The sequence below is a fragment of the Gymnoscopelus microlampas genome (assembly GCF_963454915.1).
Source record: "Gymnoscopelus microlampas genome assembly, chromosome: 6".
Taxonomy (NCBI): domain Eukaryota; kingdom Metazoa; phylum Chordata; class Actinopteri; order Myctophiformes; family Myctophidae; genus Gymnoscopelus; species Gymnoscopelus microlampas.
The window spans coordinates 38,658,854-38,673,448 of NC_139943.1; the positions used below are offsets into that span (position 1 = coordinate 38,658,854).

Below are 14,595 nucleotides of genomic sequence, written 5' to 3' on the forward strand. Positions count from 1 at the left end.
AACAACAATTATGACTCTTAATACAGGTAATACTTGCATGCAACTTGTTTTGATTGGTGGAGCATGGTCTTAAAATGATCCTTCCAATAAGTCTACAGCAACAACATCCTAACAACCAGTGGTGGAAAGTAACTAAAGTACATTGTACTCAAGTACAATGTTGAGGTATTTTTTACTTTACTGGAGTATTTCCAATGTCCAGTACTTTTACTGAACTACTCCACTTACAGCTCAAAGGCAAATATTATACTTTTACTCCAGTACAATTATTTGAAAAGTGTAGTTACTAGTTACTTTGTAGATTTTGATTATTATTACAAAGCATACATTACCCACTTCAGCCCTATACATTTCGGCCATTTGAAAATAGCCATCTACAAGCTCACAATGTGTTGCATCGATGCATTGTGAGCTTGTAGATCTGCTATTTTCAAAAGATTTTTGCTTGTGAAATGGGATATTCTGCATAATGAATACTTTCTACTTTTGGTACTTTTTGATATCAATACTTTTGTACTTTTACTCAAGTAAAATGTTGTTGTGTTTCTACATTGCAGTATTGATACTTTTACTTAAGTAAAACAATTTAGTAGGCTACCTTTTCCAACACAGAACGTGTGGGAACCATGGTGGGAACACATGGCTTTGCCTCCATTTCCCCAAATGCATTTCGGCAAAACGTCATCGTGTTATTGCGGAAGTGCCGAGATTATAGTGTAATGTGGATTTTTGACAGTTGCATCCACTCTTCACCGCAACGTTAACATCTATTGTGCTTTTGCCACCACCGTCGTTTATTGTGACAAAATACAAGTTATTATGGCAGCTCTAAAATACGCCGGTATGGATGACACTGATAGCGAAGACGAACTGCCTCCTGGATGGGAAGAGAGGTCTACGAAAGACGGATGGGTCTATTATGCAAAGTAAGCAAACTGTGTGTGGGCTCAAATTAAGCAGCATAACAGTAACATAATAACACAAAAATAAGGATCTACGTAGTTTAGTAAAAACCGAGATCAGTAAAAACCATGCAGGAACTAGCATGATGTTGTGTAATAGCCTAGGTGTGAGGTAATTGTCTTGAGTTTTGCATAAGGTTTAGCACGATTGACAGGTGTCATTGATTGCGTACGCCGCACCACCAACCGCAACGCACTGTCTATTGTTCCCCAAACACCGGGTCGGTGACCCATTTGTGGGTCGCGGACAAATTGTTATGGGTCGGAGTAAATAAATATCCCTTTTTTTTATTTTTATCCTATACATTTCCCCCCCAAAAAATCATGAATCAGAAACAAATTCAATGTTTTTCAAAATAATAATATATATATATTTTTTTTAAGCAAAGAAATTCCATAAATTAGAAAACAAATGTATAATGAAGTAGTGAAAATAGATAACAAGATCAATGCGCATTAGGAGCTTGTAGATCTGCTATTTTCACTAGTTTTGGCCCTGGGGAGACATCAAAGCTAAAACGTTTGGGAACCAGTGCCAGTGGTCTATATATGTCCGACTCCTCACTGGAGCACATGTGGATGTGGTCCGTGTGAAACTCGTGGAAAAGTGCAGATATTTTACAAAATACACGTTTTCTGCCAGAAGTGAACCTTCAAATGGATAATGAAAGCAGATGATAATAGCTGACCTCAAGTTCAGTTGCAGCAATTAATGATTGGATGAGCAGCCTTGTACACACGCAGCGCTACAACTTTTCCGCCGCGATGACTCACTGACCCAGGAGCCTGGAGGTGCATGTAAGTGATGGCTGTAGAGGCCAGGGGTCCTCAATAGGGGGTCCTCAGAGTTACTACGGGGGGGCCCGCCAAATGTTTGTGTGATAGTATAATTGTTTTACATTTACCGCTTGAACCCTAGCATCCCTATTCTGAGGAGAAATTTAGCCAAAACATAGCAGTCTAGCAGACCTAGAAGCTCACAACCCTTGCAGCAGGAGGCGTTGTGAAATCTTTGAAAATGTGTGCTTTTTATACAATATGTAGTGTGTGTGTGTGTGTGTGTGTGTGTGTGTGTGGGGATCCTTGCTTCATCTCTCTCTCAGCTAAGGGTCCTTGGCCTGAACAACGTTGAAGACCCCTGGTATAGGCTACATATATATAAATACATGAAATGTATGTAGCATATATCACAGCTATTCAAGGGCTAAGTTGTATAGAGTCACATTGTAATTTGTTCCCCATGGTGCAGAGGATGTCAAACGAAAGGTAAAACGTTGTACAGTTGTGGTTGTACCCTACATCATTTGACAGCCTCTATCTGTCTTGTGCATAGGAGCTCACTATATTGTTCCTGTAGGATTGTGGCCCGTTTTTCAGTAGGCTGCCTGCTGACACACATTATGGTCCCCTCTCATCACAACTGTCCCTGAAAAAACCCTGTCCCATAATGATTACAGTCCCGAAGGTGAAGCATAACTCCCATTGTGATGAAACGCCTAAAAGATGCTCTAGGTAAACGCTCTGTTAGACTCCATTAGGTTTTCATATGAGCACAAGGGGGGCATGGACCATGGATGTCTTGGTATATTTGTACATCTGATTGCTAGACACCTTGGAGAGTTCAAGGGTGATTTGAGCTCAGCTTTTATCATGCTTCTCATTCATCAACTAAAGCGGATATCCATTAACCCATTGGTTCTCTAATTGATAGTTTTAGGAACCTTAATGTACCTGTACACTCTCAGAGTTATGGGGGCCTGTGGCCTAATGCAGGGGTCTTCAACGTTTTCAGGCCAAGGACCCCTTAGCTGAGAGAGAGATGAGGCAGGGACCCCCACTACATATTGTATAAAATTGTGTTTCAGATTAAACTTTTTTTTGTTTACTTAGTCTGCCCTTTTTTCCCTCTACACCTATACTTATTTGCCAGAAATAGCCGATCTACAAGCTCACAACGCCTCGCAGTGCGAGGCGTTGTGAGCTTGTGGATCTGCTATTTTTGGCTAAAGTTCTCCTTAGAAAAAGAGATGCTAGAGTTCAAGTGGTTAAGGTAAAAGAAAATAATCATATCACACAAAGATTTGGCGGACCCCCTGTAGTAACTCTGAGGACCCCCTAGGGGTCCCGGACCCCCTGTTGAAGACCCCTGCCCTGGCCTAATGCATAGTCTACTAAACTGGGGGTCCTTCAAATTAAAGACGTTGAGAAGCACTGCTTTAACCCCTTTATATAATCAGATGGTGCCATTTTCTTTTTTTTGCCAGGCACACTGTTAGAGTTTAGACAATCAGAATTCACCAGATTCACCAGTGCTGCTGCAGCAGCTGCCTCGAGGGAACCCATGGGTCCCCTCCAGGCAGTGCGAGCTCCCCAGTCTTGTTCACTCTTTAAATGAGTGTATAAACAACCACCTTGACAACTAAGTTATGTAAGTATCTGACACTGCCATCCTCAGCCTATTGCATAAGGATAAGAGCCCATCCACCTACAGTACATCTCAGAGATACAGAAGTGCAATAGTGTGACAAGCACCACTATTGTGGTGTACTGTTCACTTCAGGGCTGCAAGTTATCGATTATTTTGTTAGCGAATATTCTAGCAATTACTTTTTCAATGAATTGAACAATCAAGAATTAAAAACACGCTTCTTGAAAAAAGTCTTTATGTATCACTGAATCGATTAACCACATTAGCGTTATTTTATAATACGTTGTGTTTTTATTATGTGTCTAATTATGTGCATCTTCATGTGTAGTAATGTTCGTCAAATCTGTTAGTTTTCATTCACTTGGGCAGTTCCTTGTTTATCTGTTTATTCAGTTACATTTGTTGATCAAATGGAAATTTCTCTTTGTCTTTGTTAATAAGTAACACAGAGGGTATTTCATTAACAAATGATTTCCCACCATTTTTGTTATTACTATTGTTGTGATCTGTTTGTTAAAGGTAGGGTAAGTGATATTTTTGGGTTAAAACAAAAAGTATTTTGTTAAAAGGTTAAAGCACTATATTCTGATAGTAATCATTGCTATAGAGTGTTTGTTCAGTAACAGGAGTCTCCCCGTCTCTCCAGCTCTTTAATAAACAGAAAATACATTTTCTGGTAGGTGTCAAAATCTCCCAATCAGGAGAAAGTACCCATTTTAAGCTGTGTTCCAGTTCCAATTTTGCCTGCTCATTTCTTAGTGTCATCACTTCCAATTTCACTTGTTTAATCTATATCCTGATTGAGTTCTCTATCCTGATTGGATAAAATTGGAAATGAAACTGAAACTGAAACGAAAATGCATTTTCTGTTTTATAAAGAGCTGGAGAGACAAGGACACTCCTTTTACTGAACAAACACTCTATAGCAATGAGTACTATCAGAATATAGAGCTATTTAACACGTATTTTAACCAAAGAAAATCACTTACCCTACCTTTAACTGTTTGAAATTGGGATCAGCATCGGACCCAAAAATCTGGCATCGGTTCGGTTGGGCTCTAATTTAGTTAAAGATTACAATTGTATCTGACCTTTCCTCGCCACTATTTCCTCTGTCTACCTACAGCCATGATGAGATGAAGACACAGTGGGAGCACCCCAAGACAGGGAAGAAGAAACGCTGTGCTGGAGGTTTGGTTCTTTTTCTGGTTATTCTCTTCCCATGTCCATGCACTACACTACATTACCCAGAGATGGAGTTCTTAAGGAATACTTTAAAATACTTAAAGTAATACAATGCAGGTCCACAAATAACGATTTTTAGCAGCCTCTGCTGGTCATTACCGTTACTGCAGGCCGTTCGTTTATTACTGCGTTACCCAGAATTCCATTTGTTTTCACCGGAAGACGGAAGCGTTTCAAAAAGCGTTTTTTTAATTGTTTATACTATCTGTGGATCGTTTCTCTTAGCCAGTGGAGCTTTAGTTATCGTGAGCTGTGTTTTCTTTTTCTGTTGTTGTTCGATCTTCAAATCCTACAATCTCTTAAAAACAGCATGAGATTCCTTTTTGTTATTAGCGCGGTAGTTCCTTGCCAAACAGGAAACCGGTGTGGTAGTTCCTGGCCAAACAGGAAACCGGTGCATTTCCTTTTCCGTTTTCCGGCCGGATGACGTCATTTTCGCGGGAAAGGCTCACCGAGCCACCGTTTCAATAGAAATTATAATAGAAAAGGCTTTCGGGGGTGAAATTCATGGAGTGGGTGTTGTGAAACATTTGCCACTCACAAAAGATATACAATTTAACTTTAGTTTTGTTGAAAAAGTTACCTAGTATAACTTTAAGGAATACCCACAAAATGACCCTTTGTCTATGAATTACTCATCCTGTGAAGCTTTGAATAGATGGAAAATATTGGCCCATTTGCCAATTAGGCAAGGCTAAAAAAGCTCATCACCCTTCAGCCAACCATGGCCACTGGCCATGAAAACATGCCCACCAGATTCCTCAGAGACGCAGCCGTCTCCATTGCTTCTATGGTAGCCCACATTATAAATGTATCCATCAGTCAGTGTCACGTCCCACAAGAATTTAAACTGGCAAGAGTAATCCCTCTGTGTAAAAAAACAAACAAATTAGAACCGGGAAACTACTGCCCTGGCTCCATCCTTTGTTCCATCTCAAAGGTTATAGAGAGATGAATTCACGAACAGATCAGCTGTTACCTCACTGAATGAAAAGTGCTGTTTGAATTCCAATCTGGCTTCAGAACATCCCACTCCATCCCACTCACCTGCCTGCTGTATTTGATTGACTACATCAAGCGCGAAGTACACTCGGGCTAATCTCTCAAGCACAGATCCATCGCTGCGCTTGAATCTGTCGGTAGCCGTGTTGACAACCCGTGCGCATTGGCTACAAGTGGGCGTGCCATCAGATCAGGAAGCAGGCCGCGCTTTGCCCAATCAAATGTAGTGGGCGGGATTTACGTGTGTGCCGTTCTTTCCCCACTAGAAACAAACCGAAACTCATTTAACAATAGCGTCCTCGAAGCCGACAAAACCACGGAAAGTTAGTAACATTTTAAATTGCTCTTTTATCATAGAAACAAGTGGGCTTATAACCAAAACGATCCATGTTCTTTGGGAGAAGTGGTATTAGTGTTTCGTGGAGAAATATTGTTAGTGGGAATGAAAACATAGTCGCACCACTGGAAGTGAAAGGCTGAAGGCAGACCAAAACCCCGGTTTCCCTGCGCACGGGTCGTCCGTTCAGCTCCGCCCAGAGCCAAGTGAACAGCGGAGGGCGCTGTTTTTACTTTTTATTTGGCGATGGGTTCCCAGATTGCACTCGGGCAAATACTGCGGCATGGTCATGCTGGAGCTCCAAAAGACGTTTGCCACTGTAAATCATTCAATTCTAATGAATAAGCTGAAGGTGATTCGTTTTGATAAAGCATCTGTAAACTGGATGAAATCCTATCTTGAGGGAAGAGAACAAGTGGTTGATGTCATTGGAACCCCACAGATCAACCCTTCCAGTGAACTGTGGGGTTCTCCAAGGAGGAAGCATACTAGGGCCGTTACTGTTACCTATTACCTATACATTAACGACATGAAAGCAGCCTGTAAGTGCAATTTGCTCTTGTTCGCTGATGACTCGGCACTCCTGGTCTCGGGTGAGGACAAAATGCAAGTTAAGGAAACCCTCAGTTCTGAACTCAGCAACTTGGCTTTCCGATAACAAACTGTCATTACACCTTGGTAAAATAGAATCCATTATTTTTGGGTCCAAACAAACCCGTAGCAATGCAAATGATTTCAAGGTCAGAGTTGACAGTATAGTAATCTCAAGCAAAGAAGAGGTTATCTATTTGGGCTGTATTCTTGACAACAAACTTATAAAATGGCATCAAAAGTGATCAAGAAAGTCAATCAAACAAGACTTTTGGCCAGGATTTCCTCTTTTGTCAACAAAAGTGCTCTGAAGACTCTAGCTGAAGCCCTCATTCAATGCCATTTTGGTTATGCTTGCACCTCTTGGTTCTCCAACATCACAATGTCACTAAAACGAAGCTTCAGACCTCCCAAAACAACTGATATGAATACTTCTTGGCCTTAAGCCCATGACCCAACTAATTCTAACACACTTTGCTAGTTTGGGATGGCAAATATCACTGGGATTGGTAATTAAGATAATCAAAGAAGAGACATTGCCCTCAGTGCCCTCAATAACCTCAAACATGTCAAACTATTTCTCCAAAGTGAGTGACACCCACAGCCACAACACTAGAGGGAGCGACCATGATCTGGTACCACCCAAATTTAGAACAAACATGGGAAAGTTCTCATTCTACTGCTCTGCCACCAACATGTGGAATGCCCTGACACCATCCATTAAAAGATATGTAACACTGGTTTCTTTCAAAATTGGCCTGAAAAAACACCTATCAGGAGACCAAAAGGGGAAGTAAATGTCATTTTCCCATCTCTTTTGTACATATAGTGTTTGTATTTGTTGATGATGTGTATTATTGTGTTAATATTGTATGCTATGTTGATGAATTAAATACATAGGACCACAATAGAAACAAGTCCCCAGGACTTTGTTTGTTATCCTTTTAGCTTTAATGTCTTACTGTACCACGTGCTGTTAACATTTCTGACTTATAAAGTATATTCAATCAAAAAGGCCAAATATAGGATATCACTTACACCCCCTTTAATTAACCAGTATCTCAAATGAGCAATGTAGACTGTCCTGCAACCAATTGCTCATAGAAGTATTTCTATTTCTTGTTATTTGGTGACTGATCAGATTTTGAGAAACATATTATTTTCTATTATGAATTAAGTTTATTTGTCTCAGCTTATGTTTCAGTGTTTTAAGTGGCTGCTGATGCTGTTGGTATTATGTCACATTTTCTTCAATATACTCTGACCTGGTTGAGCATGGCTTGTATACCGTGTCCATTTACATTTAGTGGATGCATACTGACAAGGGGTCATTGATGCCGTTTACTTTAACAACAGTTTGAAAACGATATGTCTTTCTTTTCCCATAGATTTACCATATGGATGGGAGCAAGAAACTGATGACAAAGGACAGATCCTCTATGTTGAGTAAGTTTCAGCAATTGCTTTTTGTTGAGTGTTTTATTTTCAAGTTCTATCCATAATAAACAAAACAAAACCCCAACTACAAAGACAAACACGAAAGGAATAGGAACTAGTAGTTCCAATTCCTTTTCTGCTAGCCTTCTTTTTTGCATCACTAGGACAAACATGACATTACAATGTTATAGCCTAAAGGGCAATTCATAGTCCAGACGTAGCATACACTGACAGACTTTGCTGATATGATGCAACTGGTCATGTCCGCACTAAGCTCAATTGTTGTGACCACACCTTCACGTACTGGCATGGCTTGGCATGAAACTGTTTCACATCGACATTCACTATCGCAGTGAAACGCTCTTTCAGCTCTTCCATCTTTAGACTTGGCAAATGTAATAAGCTTTGCAATTGATTTTAACTTGCAATTTCTCAAAAATAGGACAGTAAATGTATTGAAATGTAATGTGAGAACATGATTGGTGTCTTGAAATGGAAAATAGCATTTGTCAACAAACTATGAAAAATATAGCTTTTACAAACAGACAAAGTTGGAAATTGATCGAGGCCATCTCATGCTTGGATTATGAAAAGCAAACAAATGCAGACTGTCCGTCGCTTGTTCTCTGTCCAGTGTGCGTGCGTGCGTGCGTGCGTGCGTGCGTGCGTGCGTGCGTGCGTGCGTGCGTGCGTGCGTGCGTGTGTGTGTGTGTGTGTGAGAGAGAGTGAGTGTGATCCCAAGATCCACATGATTAGATTTATTTTGCATAGATGCATAGATTTTCAATGCATAAATTCAGACGCTACTTTCATGCTCTTTTTTAGTGTCTCAAGACATTTTACATAATTGAGCAGTGACCCAACATTTCCCCCCTGAGCAATCATTTGGTGACGGTAGAAAGGAACAACTCCACTTCTTCACCAGCTCTTCTTAAATTTCACTTCACCAGACAGTCTTTCTCGGCATGTGGTGCTTCTTTTTTTGGCGTTGTGCATGTAGCTGCATGGGCTAAGATTGGTCTGCTTTTGTGGGGACAGGCATACACACATACAGACAAAACCCTGTTCTAGATGGCTTAGCCATAAGCCATCTAAAGTCTGCTGTAAAAATGCAGAATATTGACAAAAGGCTTCAGCATTTGTGCACTCAAAATAGCCACAGTGATAAACAAAACACATTAGTTTTTGTTCAGTGCTCATCAAAACTAGATCTACTTCAGGCTCTTAAAGCAGCCTCTGTCAAGCCAAGCTTAAATGCATTAAACCACAAAACCTGCATTATGTCTTTGAAGCCTGTTCACTCACTACCCTGAGTTTAGAAAACATCACCACAGAAATACGTTCAAACTGTTTTTATTTAGGGAAAGTAACAAAAAGGTAGGAAAGTGGAATTAAGTCAAATGAAACTTCTTACCGGACTGGGATACTTCGTATCCTGTATTCCATGTCAGCATTGCCTGGAACAAACATGCACAGGGTTACAATCACATGAGAGGCCGAGGGTTGGCTCGTCAATCTTCGTCATCGATTGTCTTTAAAGGCAAACGGGGAGGGAGTGTGAAGTCTTTAAGCTTAACATTTCTTCCACAGAGGAGACTGAGACCTAATCTCTCCCTTCTCTTAATCTGCCTGGTTAGTGGCTAAAGGTGACCACATACAGTATGGTAGCAGCTACCACATAGTGTCATCTGAGTCAAAAAAATCCCACATCATAGCATAAACATGGCAAAAATCATTCCATTGCTTAATTATTAACTAAAAACATTGCCCCAGCATACATCGGCTGACATCATTTGGATAGTAGTTTCATCACACACTCATGTGAAAGTAGACTCAATTCCACTCGCAGAGGCTGACATGGGGGATAATCAAGATTTGATCTTTTTCACGTATATAATAGATGTATAGCCATACCCATGTTGTGTGTAAGCACCTTAACCCATTCAATTCGGGAACGCATCTGTGTAACCACTTTAACCATTATTTTATACTTTGGCTATTCAAAATTAGCAGATATACAAGCTCATTGCGTGGCACTGAGTGCCACACAATGAGCTTGTAGATCTGCTATTTTTTTTAAACTTTGAAAATGTTTGTATTGTATATTATTATATTATATATATATTTTCGAGCAAGACTGTTTTTACACACATATTTACTTCTGGGGGTCCCTGGAGCAAAATTCTTTGATATGGGGGGTCTGTGGCCAAATTCATATAATGTTGAGAACCACTGATATAGTAACTGATTGACTGATTTAGAAGTCATTTGTAGAAGGTCTTAATGGGTTCATTTAACACAGCTGTAAGATATTCCCACTGATAAAGCTTGTGGCCTGTTGATTCCCTCAACCACCTTACCTAGCTGTCCATGGTGCTGACATGTCCCCTCAGCCAGCTTCTCTTAGTAGGGGCTGCTAACCACAAAAAATGGCCAAATCGTTACGCGGCGGATAAAAGCACCAAATTTGATACAGATGTCCCTTGGGTCATCCTAAAACATCCTAGAAGGGGTGCCCAAAAAAATCTTAAACAGGAAGTGAGTTATGGACAAAATTCAAAATGGCCACCTAAGCTGTTGACCGTTGACTCAAAAGACACCAAAAGAATCTCCAAAAACCATAAAATTTGGCACATATGTCCCTTGGGTCATCCTAAGACATCCTAGAAGGGGTGCCCAAAGGAATCTGAAACAGGAAGTGAGTTATTGACGAAATTGAAAATGGCCGCCTAGTGTTGTCGATTGACTCAAAAGACAACTAAAGAATCTCATAAAAGCATACAATTTGGCACACATGTCCCTTTGGTCATCCTAAGACATCCTAGAAGGGGTGCCCAAAGAAATCTTAAACAGGAAGTGAGTTATTGACAAAATTGAAAATGACTGCCTACAGTGTTGTCGATTGACTCAACAGACAACTAAAGAATCTCATAAAAGCATACAATTTGGCATACATGTCCCTTGGGTCATCCTAAGACATCCTAGAAGGGGTGCCTGAAATGATCTGAAACAGGAAGTGAGTTATTGACTAAATTGAAAATGGCCGTGTACAGTGTTGACAGATGATGCAAAAGACACTCATAAAAAATAATCTCATAAAAGCATGACATTTGGTACAAATGTCCCTTAGGTGATCTGAATGCATCTTAAGGGGTGCCAAAAAAAGTTTTAATAGTCTCTCAATGGAAAACACTCCTCCCCCACGTGCTGCACTGCTACAACATTCAAATCGAGCAGTTTGCCAATCTGGCATTTGGTCCAGAAGCCTGAAAGCTATGCAATCTCTACCATCTCCTGACAAATATGGATGGATTAAAGTCGCTGATTCGTGGACACCTTTATGGACACTCTTGCCAGAGGCTGCCAAAGTTTGTAGAGAACTCAAGTGTGGCTGCAAAGCTGAGCCCTTCTGTTCGAGAAAGTGTAGATGCCGGGATGCTGGGTTACCTTGCAGAGCATTATGCCAATGTGCTGGTAATTGCGAAATGGCACACATGAATACATGTAGTTACTAAACACTAATCACAAAAAAACAGTAATGATCAAGAAGAAAATACATGAGAAGATAGAGTGTAAAACCAGCAAGAAGATGTAGAGTACAAAATAAATAAGATGCAGACAGTAAAATAAGAATATGCAGAGTAAGATAAGATGCAAAGTAAAATAAATAAGAATATGCAGAGAGTTAGATAAATAAAGAAGATTCAAAGAGTAAAATAAAACAAATAATGCAGAAAGTAAAATAAATAAGATGAAATAAAATAATAAAATATAGCTGCAAGCAGCGATAATACGGGGCCAGGAGAGAGAAAGAAAATTCCTTTAACAGGTCAGTTCATGAAAGTCCTTGCGGTCTTGTTTCCAATGAGGGCCTGTGAGCAATTAGGGGTTAAGAGTCTTGCTCAGGGACAAATTTCATTGACACATTTGCTGACCTGGCCTGGAATCGTACCTGGGGCAACCAGAGCCTCTGGCTCCCTAACCACTCAGCTATGGCCGACCCTCTGTGTGTGTGAGAGAGAGAGAGAGAGAGAGAGAGAGAGAGAGAGAGAGAGAGAGAGAGAGAGAGAGAGAGAGAGAGAGAGAGAGAGAGAGAGAGAGAGAGAGAGAGAGAGAGAGAGAGAGAGAGAGAGAGAGAGAGAGAGAGAGAGAGAGAGAGAGAGAGAGAGAGAGAGAGAGAGAGAGAGAGAGAGATACGGAATAGATTGAAGAGAGAGAGACATGATAACGGAATAGATTGAAGATAGAAACGGAATAGATTGAAGAGAGAGAGAGCCATGGAAACGGAATAGATTGAGTCATGTTTTTTGCAATTCAACTTAAATGAGTCTGCATCAAGTGAGGCTTGAACCGGCAACCTTGCGGTCGTGAGGCACTCTTAGGTAGCTGCAACACCACCTATAGTGCTATAGCTTTGTCCAGGCTGATATTGTCTGTTGAGGATCACAAACTCTTGCCTTCTGTCATGACCCAAGCCCCTGTTTCACTAACACTAAGATCACTCGTTCACAAACCATTTACCATTGAAGAAATTGTAAATCTCCTCAGAACCAAAACTAGTGAAAGTAGCCGATCTACAAGCTCACAAACCATTAAAAGTTGTCAGATTGTACATCGGCTATTTTCACAATGAAGTATGTTATACATTGAAAAAAAAAATACTCTCATTGCTATCTGAAAAGTTGTGAGATTGTAGATCAGCTATTTTCACAATGTAATATGTAAAAAACACTCAATTAAGTATTTCATGTTATCTTTAACAATTGCAAATGTATTCATTGATAGTCATGTTGTGTGAAATGCAACTTAGATGAAGTCTGCACCAAGTGAGGCTTGAACCTGTGACCTTGAGGTTGTGAGACATACACTTAAGCGGGACGCTATTGGACCAACAGACAAACCTCTGAAAAAAGAGATCACGCTGATCATACAGTTTCACACAAAAAAAAAGCTGAAAAATATTTAACTGTATGTCAGTATGTGCTGTACAGTATAGAGTAAGTGAGTACACAGAGAGATGAGTGGCTTAGCTGATAGTTTGTGATTGGTAATTATCTATCCATTCATACTCTATCCTAGTGGCAGAGATAATTAGACACGACCCCAGGAGTTCCCGTGTCCAGGGGCAACCTGGCAAACAGCGGTTTAAGTGTTTTTCAAACTGCTCAAGATTGCGGACAATCTAAGGGTGGTGCTTACTGGTCAACGTGATAGATGTGTTCCTCATTAGTCAAGGCACATGTGTAAGCAGGTCTAATGGCTGTCGGCCAAACGAGGCATGACTTTTGCCTGTTTAAAGTTTCAATTTTCAAAAAATTGCTATAGCGCCCCCGTTTGACCAATTGGAGTAAGATTGGTTTCAGTGATATTTGGAATGGCCCTTTACATTTCTGCAAAGTTTCAAAGAATGGTAAGTCTGCATGTATGTGTTAGGGGCAGATGAATAATTGTCATAAAACTGCAATATTCATTGGCTCATTAAAGCTTCATTTTTTCACTTATGGAAGATATTTTGCAAACGTTTTTTGGTATAGGTCCAAAGTTCATGTGTAAAAAGTTTCGTGCAGATTACTCAAAAATCCCAGGAGGAGATAGGTTTTAACTGTTTTTCATATAATTCGAAATGGTGGGAGATCTAAGGGTCAGAGGTCAAAAGTCAGAGCGTGAAAGTTGTTCATCATGAGGAGACGCATGTGTGTATTGAAGTTTTATGGCTGTAGGTAAAACAGGGCATGAGTTGTACCTGTTCAAAGTTGGCATTTTCAACTGAGTGCTATAGCGCCACCTTTTGACGAAAGATTGTGAGATTTATTTTTTGATCGTTTTTCATGACCATCTATCATATGGCCGAGTTTCATAAAAAGCGTATGCACGGTTCAGCCAGAACTGGCAAAAACGGCAGAAGAAGAAGAAGAAATGGAATAATGCGAATAACAATACGGGTCCATGCTGGAAGCCTGGCCCCGTAAAGAAGAAGAAGAAGTGACAGAATACTGCCAATAACAATACGGTTCCAGAGCTGAGCTCTGGCCCCGTAATTAAGTCTGCATCAAGTGAGGCTTGAACTGGCGACCTTGAGATTGTGAGGCATTCATTTAAGGGAGACGCCATTGGCCCAACAGACAAGTAACTGTGAAAAAGGAGATCACACAGATGATACAGTTTCACGCAAATAGCTGAAAATCCTGGGTTTAAGTGTTTTTCAAACTGCTCAAAATTGCGGAAAATCTAAGGGCGGAGCTTAATGGTCAAACTGATACGTGTGTTCCTCATGAGTCAAGGCACATGTGTAAGCAAGTTTCACGACTTTCGGCCAGACGAGGCATGACTTATGCCTGTTTAAAGTCTGCCTTTTCAAAAAATTGCTATAGCGCCCCCTTTTGGCCAATTGGAGTAAGATTGGTTTCAGTGATATTTGGAATGACCCTGTACATTTCTGCAAAGTTTCAAAGAAATGTGAGTCTGCATGTATGTTTTAGGCACAGATGAATAATTTTCATAAAACTGTAATAGTTAAAATCTATCTCCTCCTGGGATTTTTGAGCAATCTGCACGAAACGTTTAACACTTGAACTTTGGACCTCTGCCTACAA

At 40.4% G+C, this 14,595-nt stretch overlaps 1 protein-coding gene across 1 annotated transcript in view; it reads left to right on the forward strand.

Moving 5' to 3' along the window:
* Positions 1–710: 710 nt before the first annotated feature.
* The window catches only part of wwox (WW domain containing oxidoreductase), a 194,838-nt gene continuing 180,953 nt past the window's right edge, over positions 711–14,595 (forward strand). Inside the window, exons 1-3 of the mRNA XM_084059169.1 lie at positions 711–926; positions 4,517–4,581; positions 7,954–8,011. Of these exons, the coding sequence (XP_083915295.1) occupies positions 820–926; positions 4,517–4,581; positions 7,954–8,011 (230 nt within the window). The 5' untranslated portion in view covers positions 711–819. The remainder of the gene's footprint in view (positions 927–4,516; positions 4,582–7,953; positions 8,012–14,595) is intronic.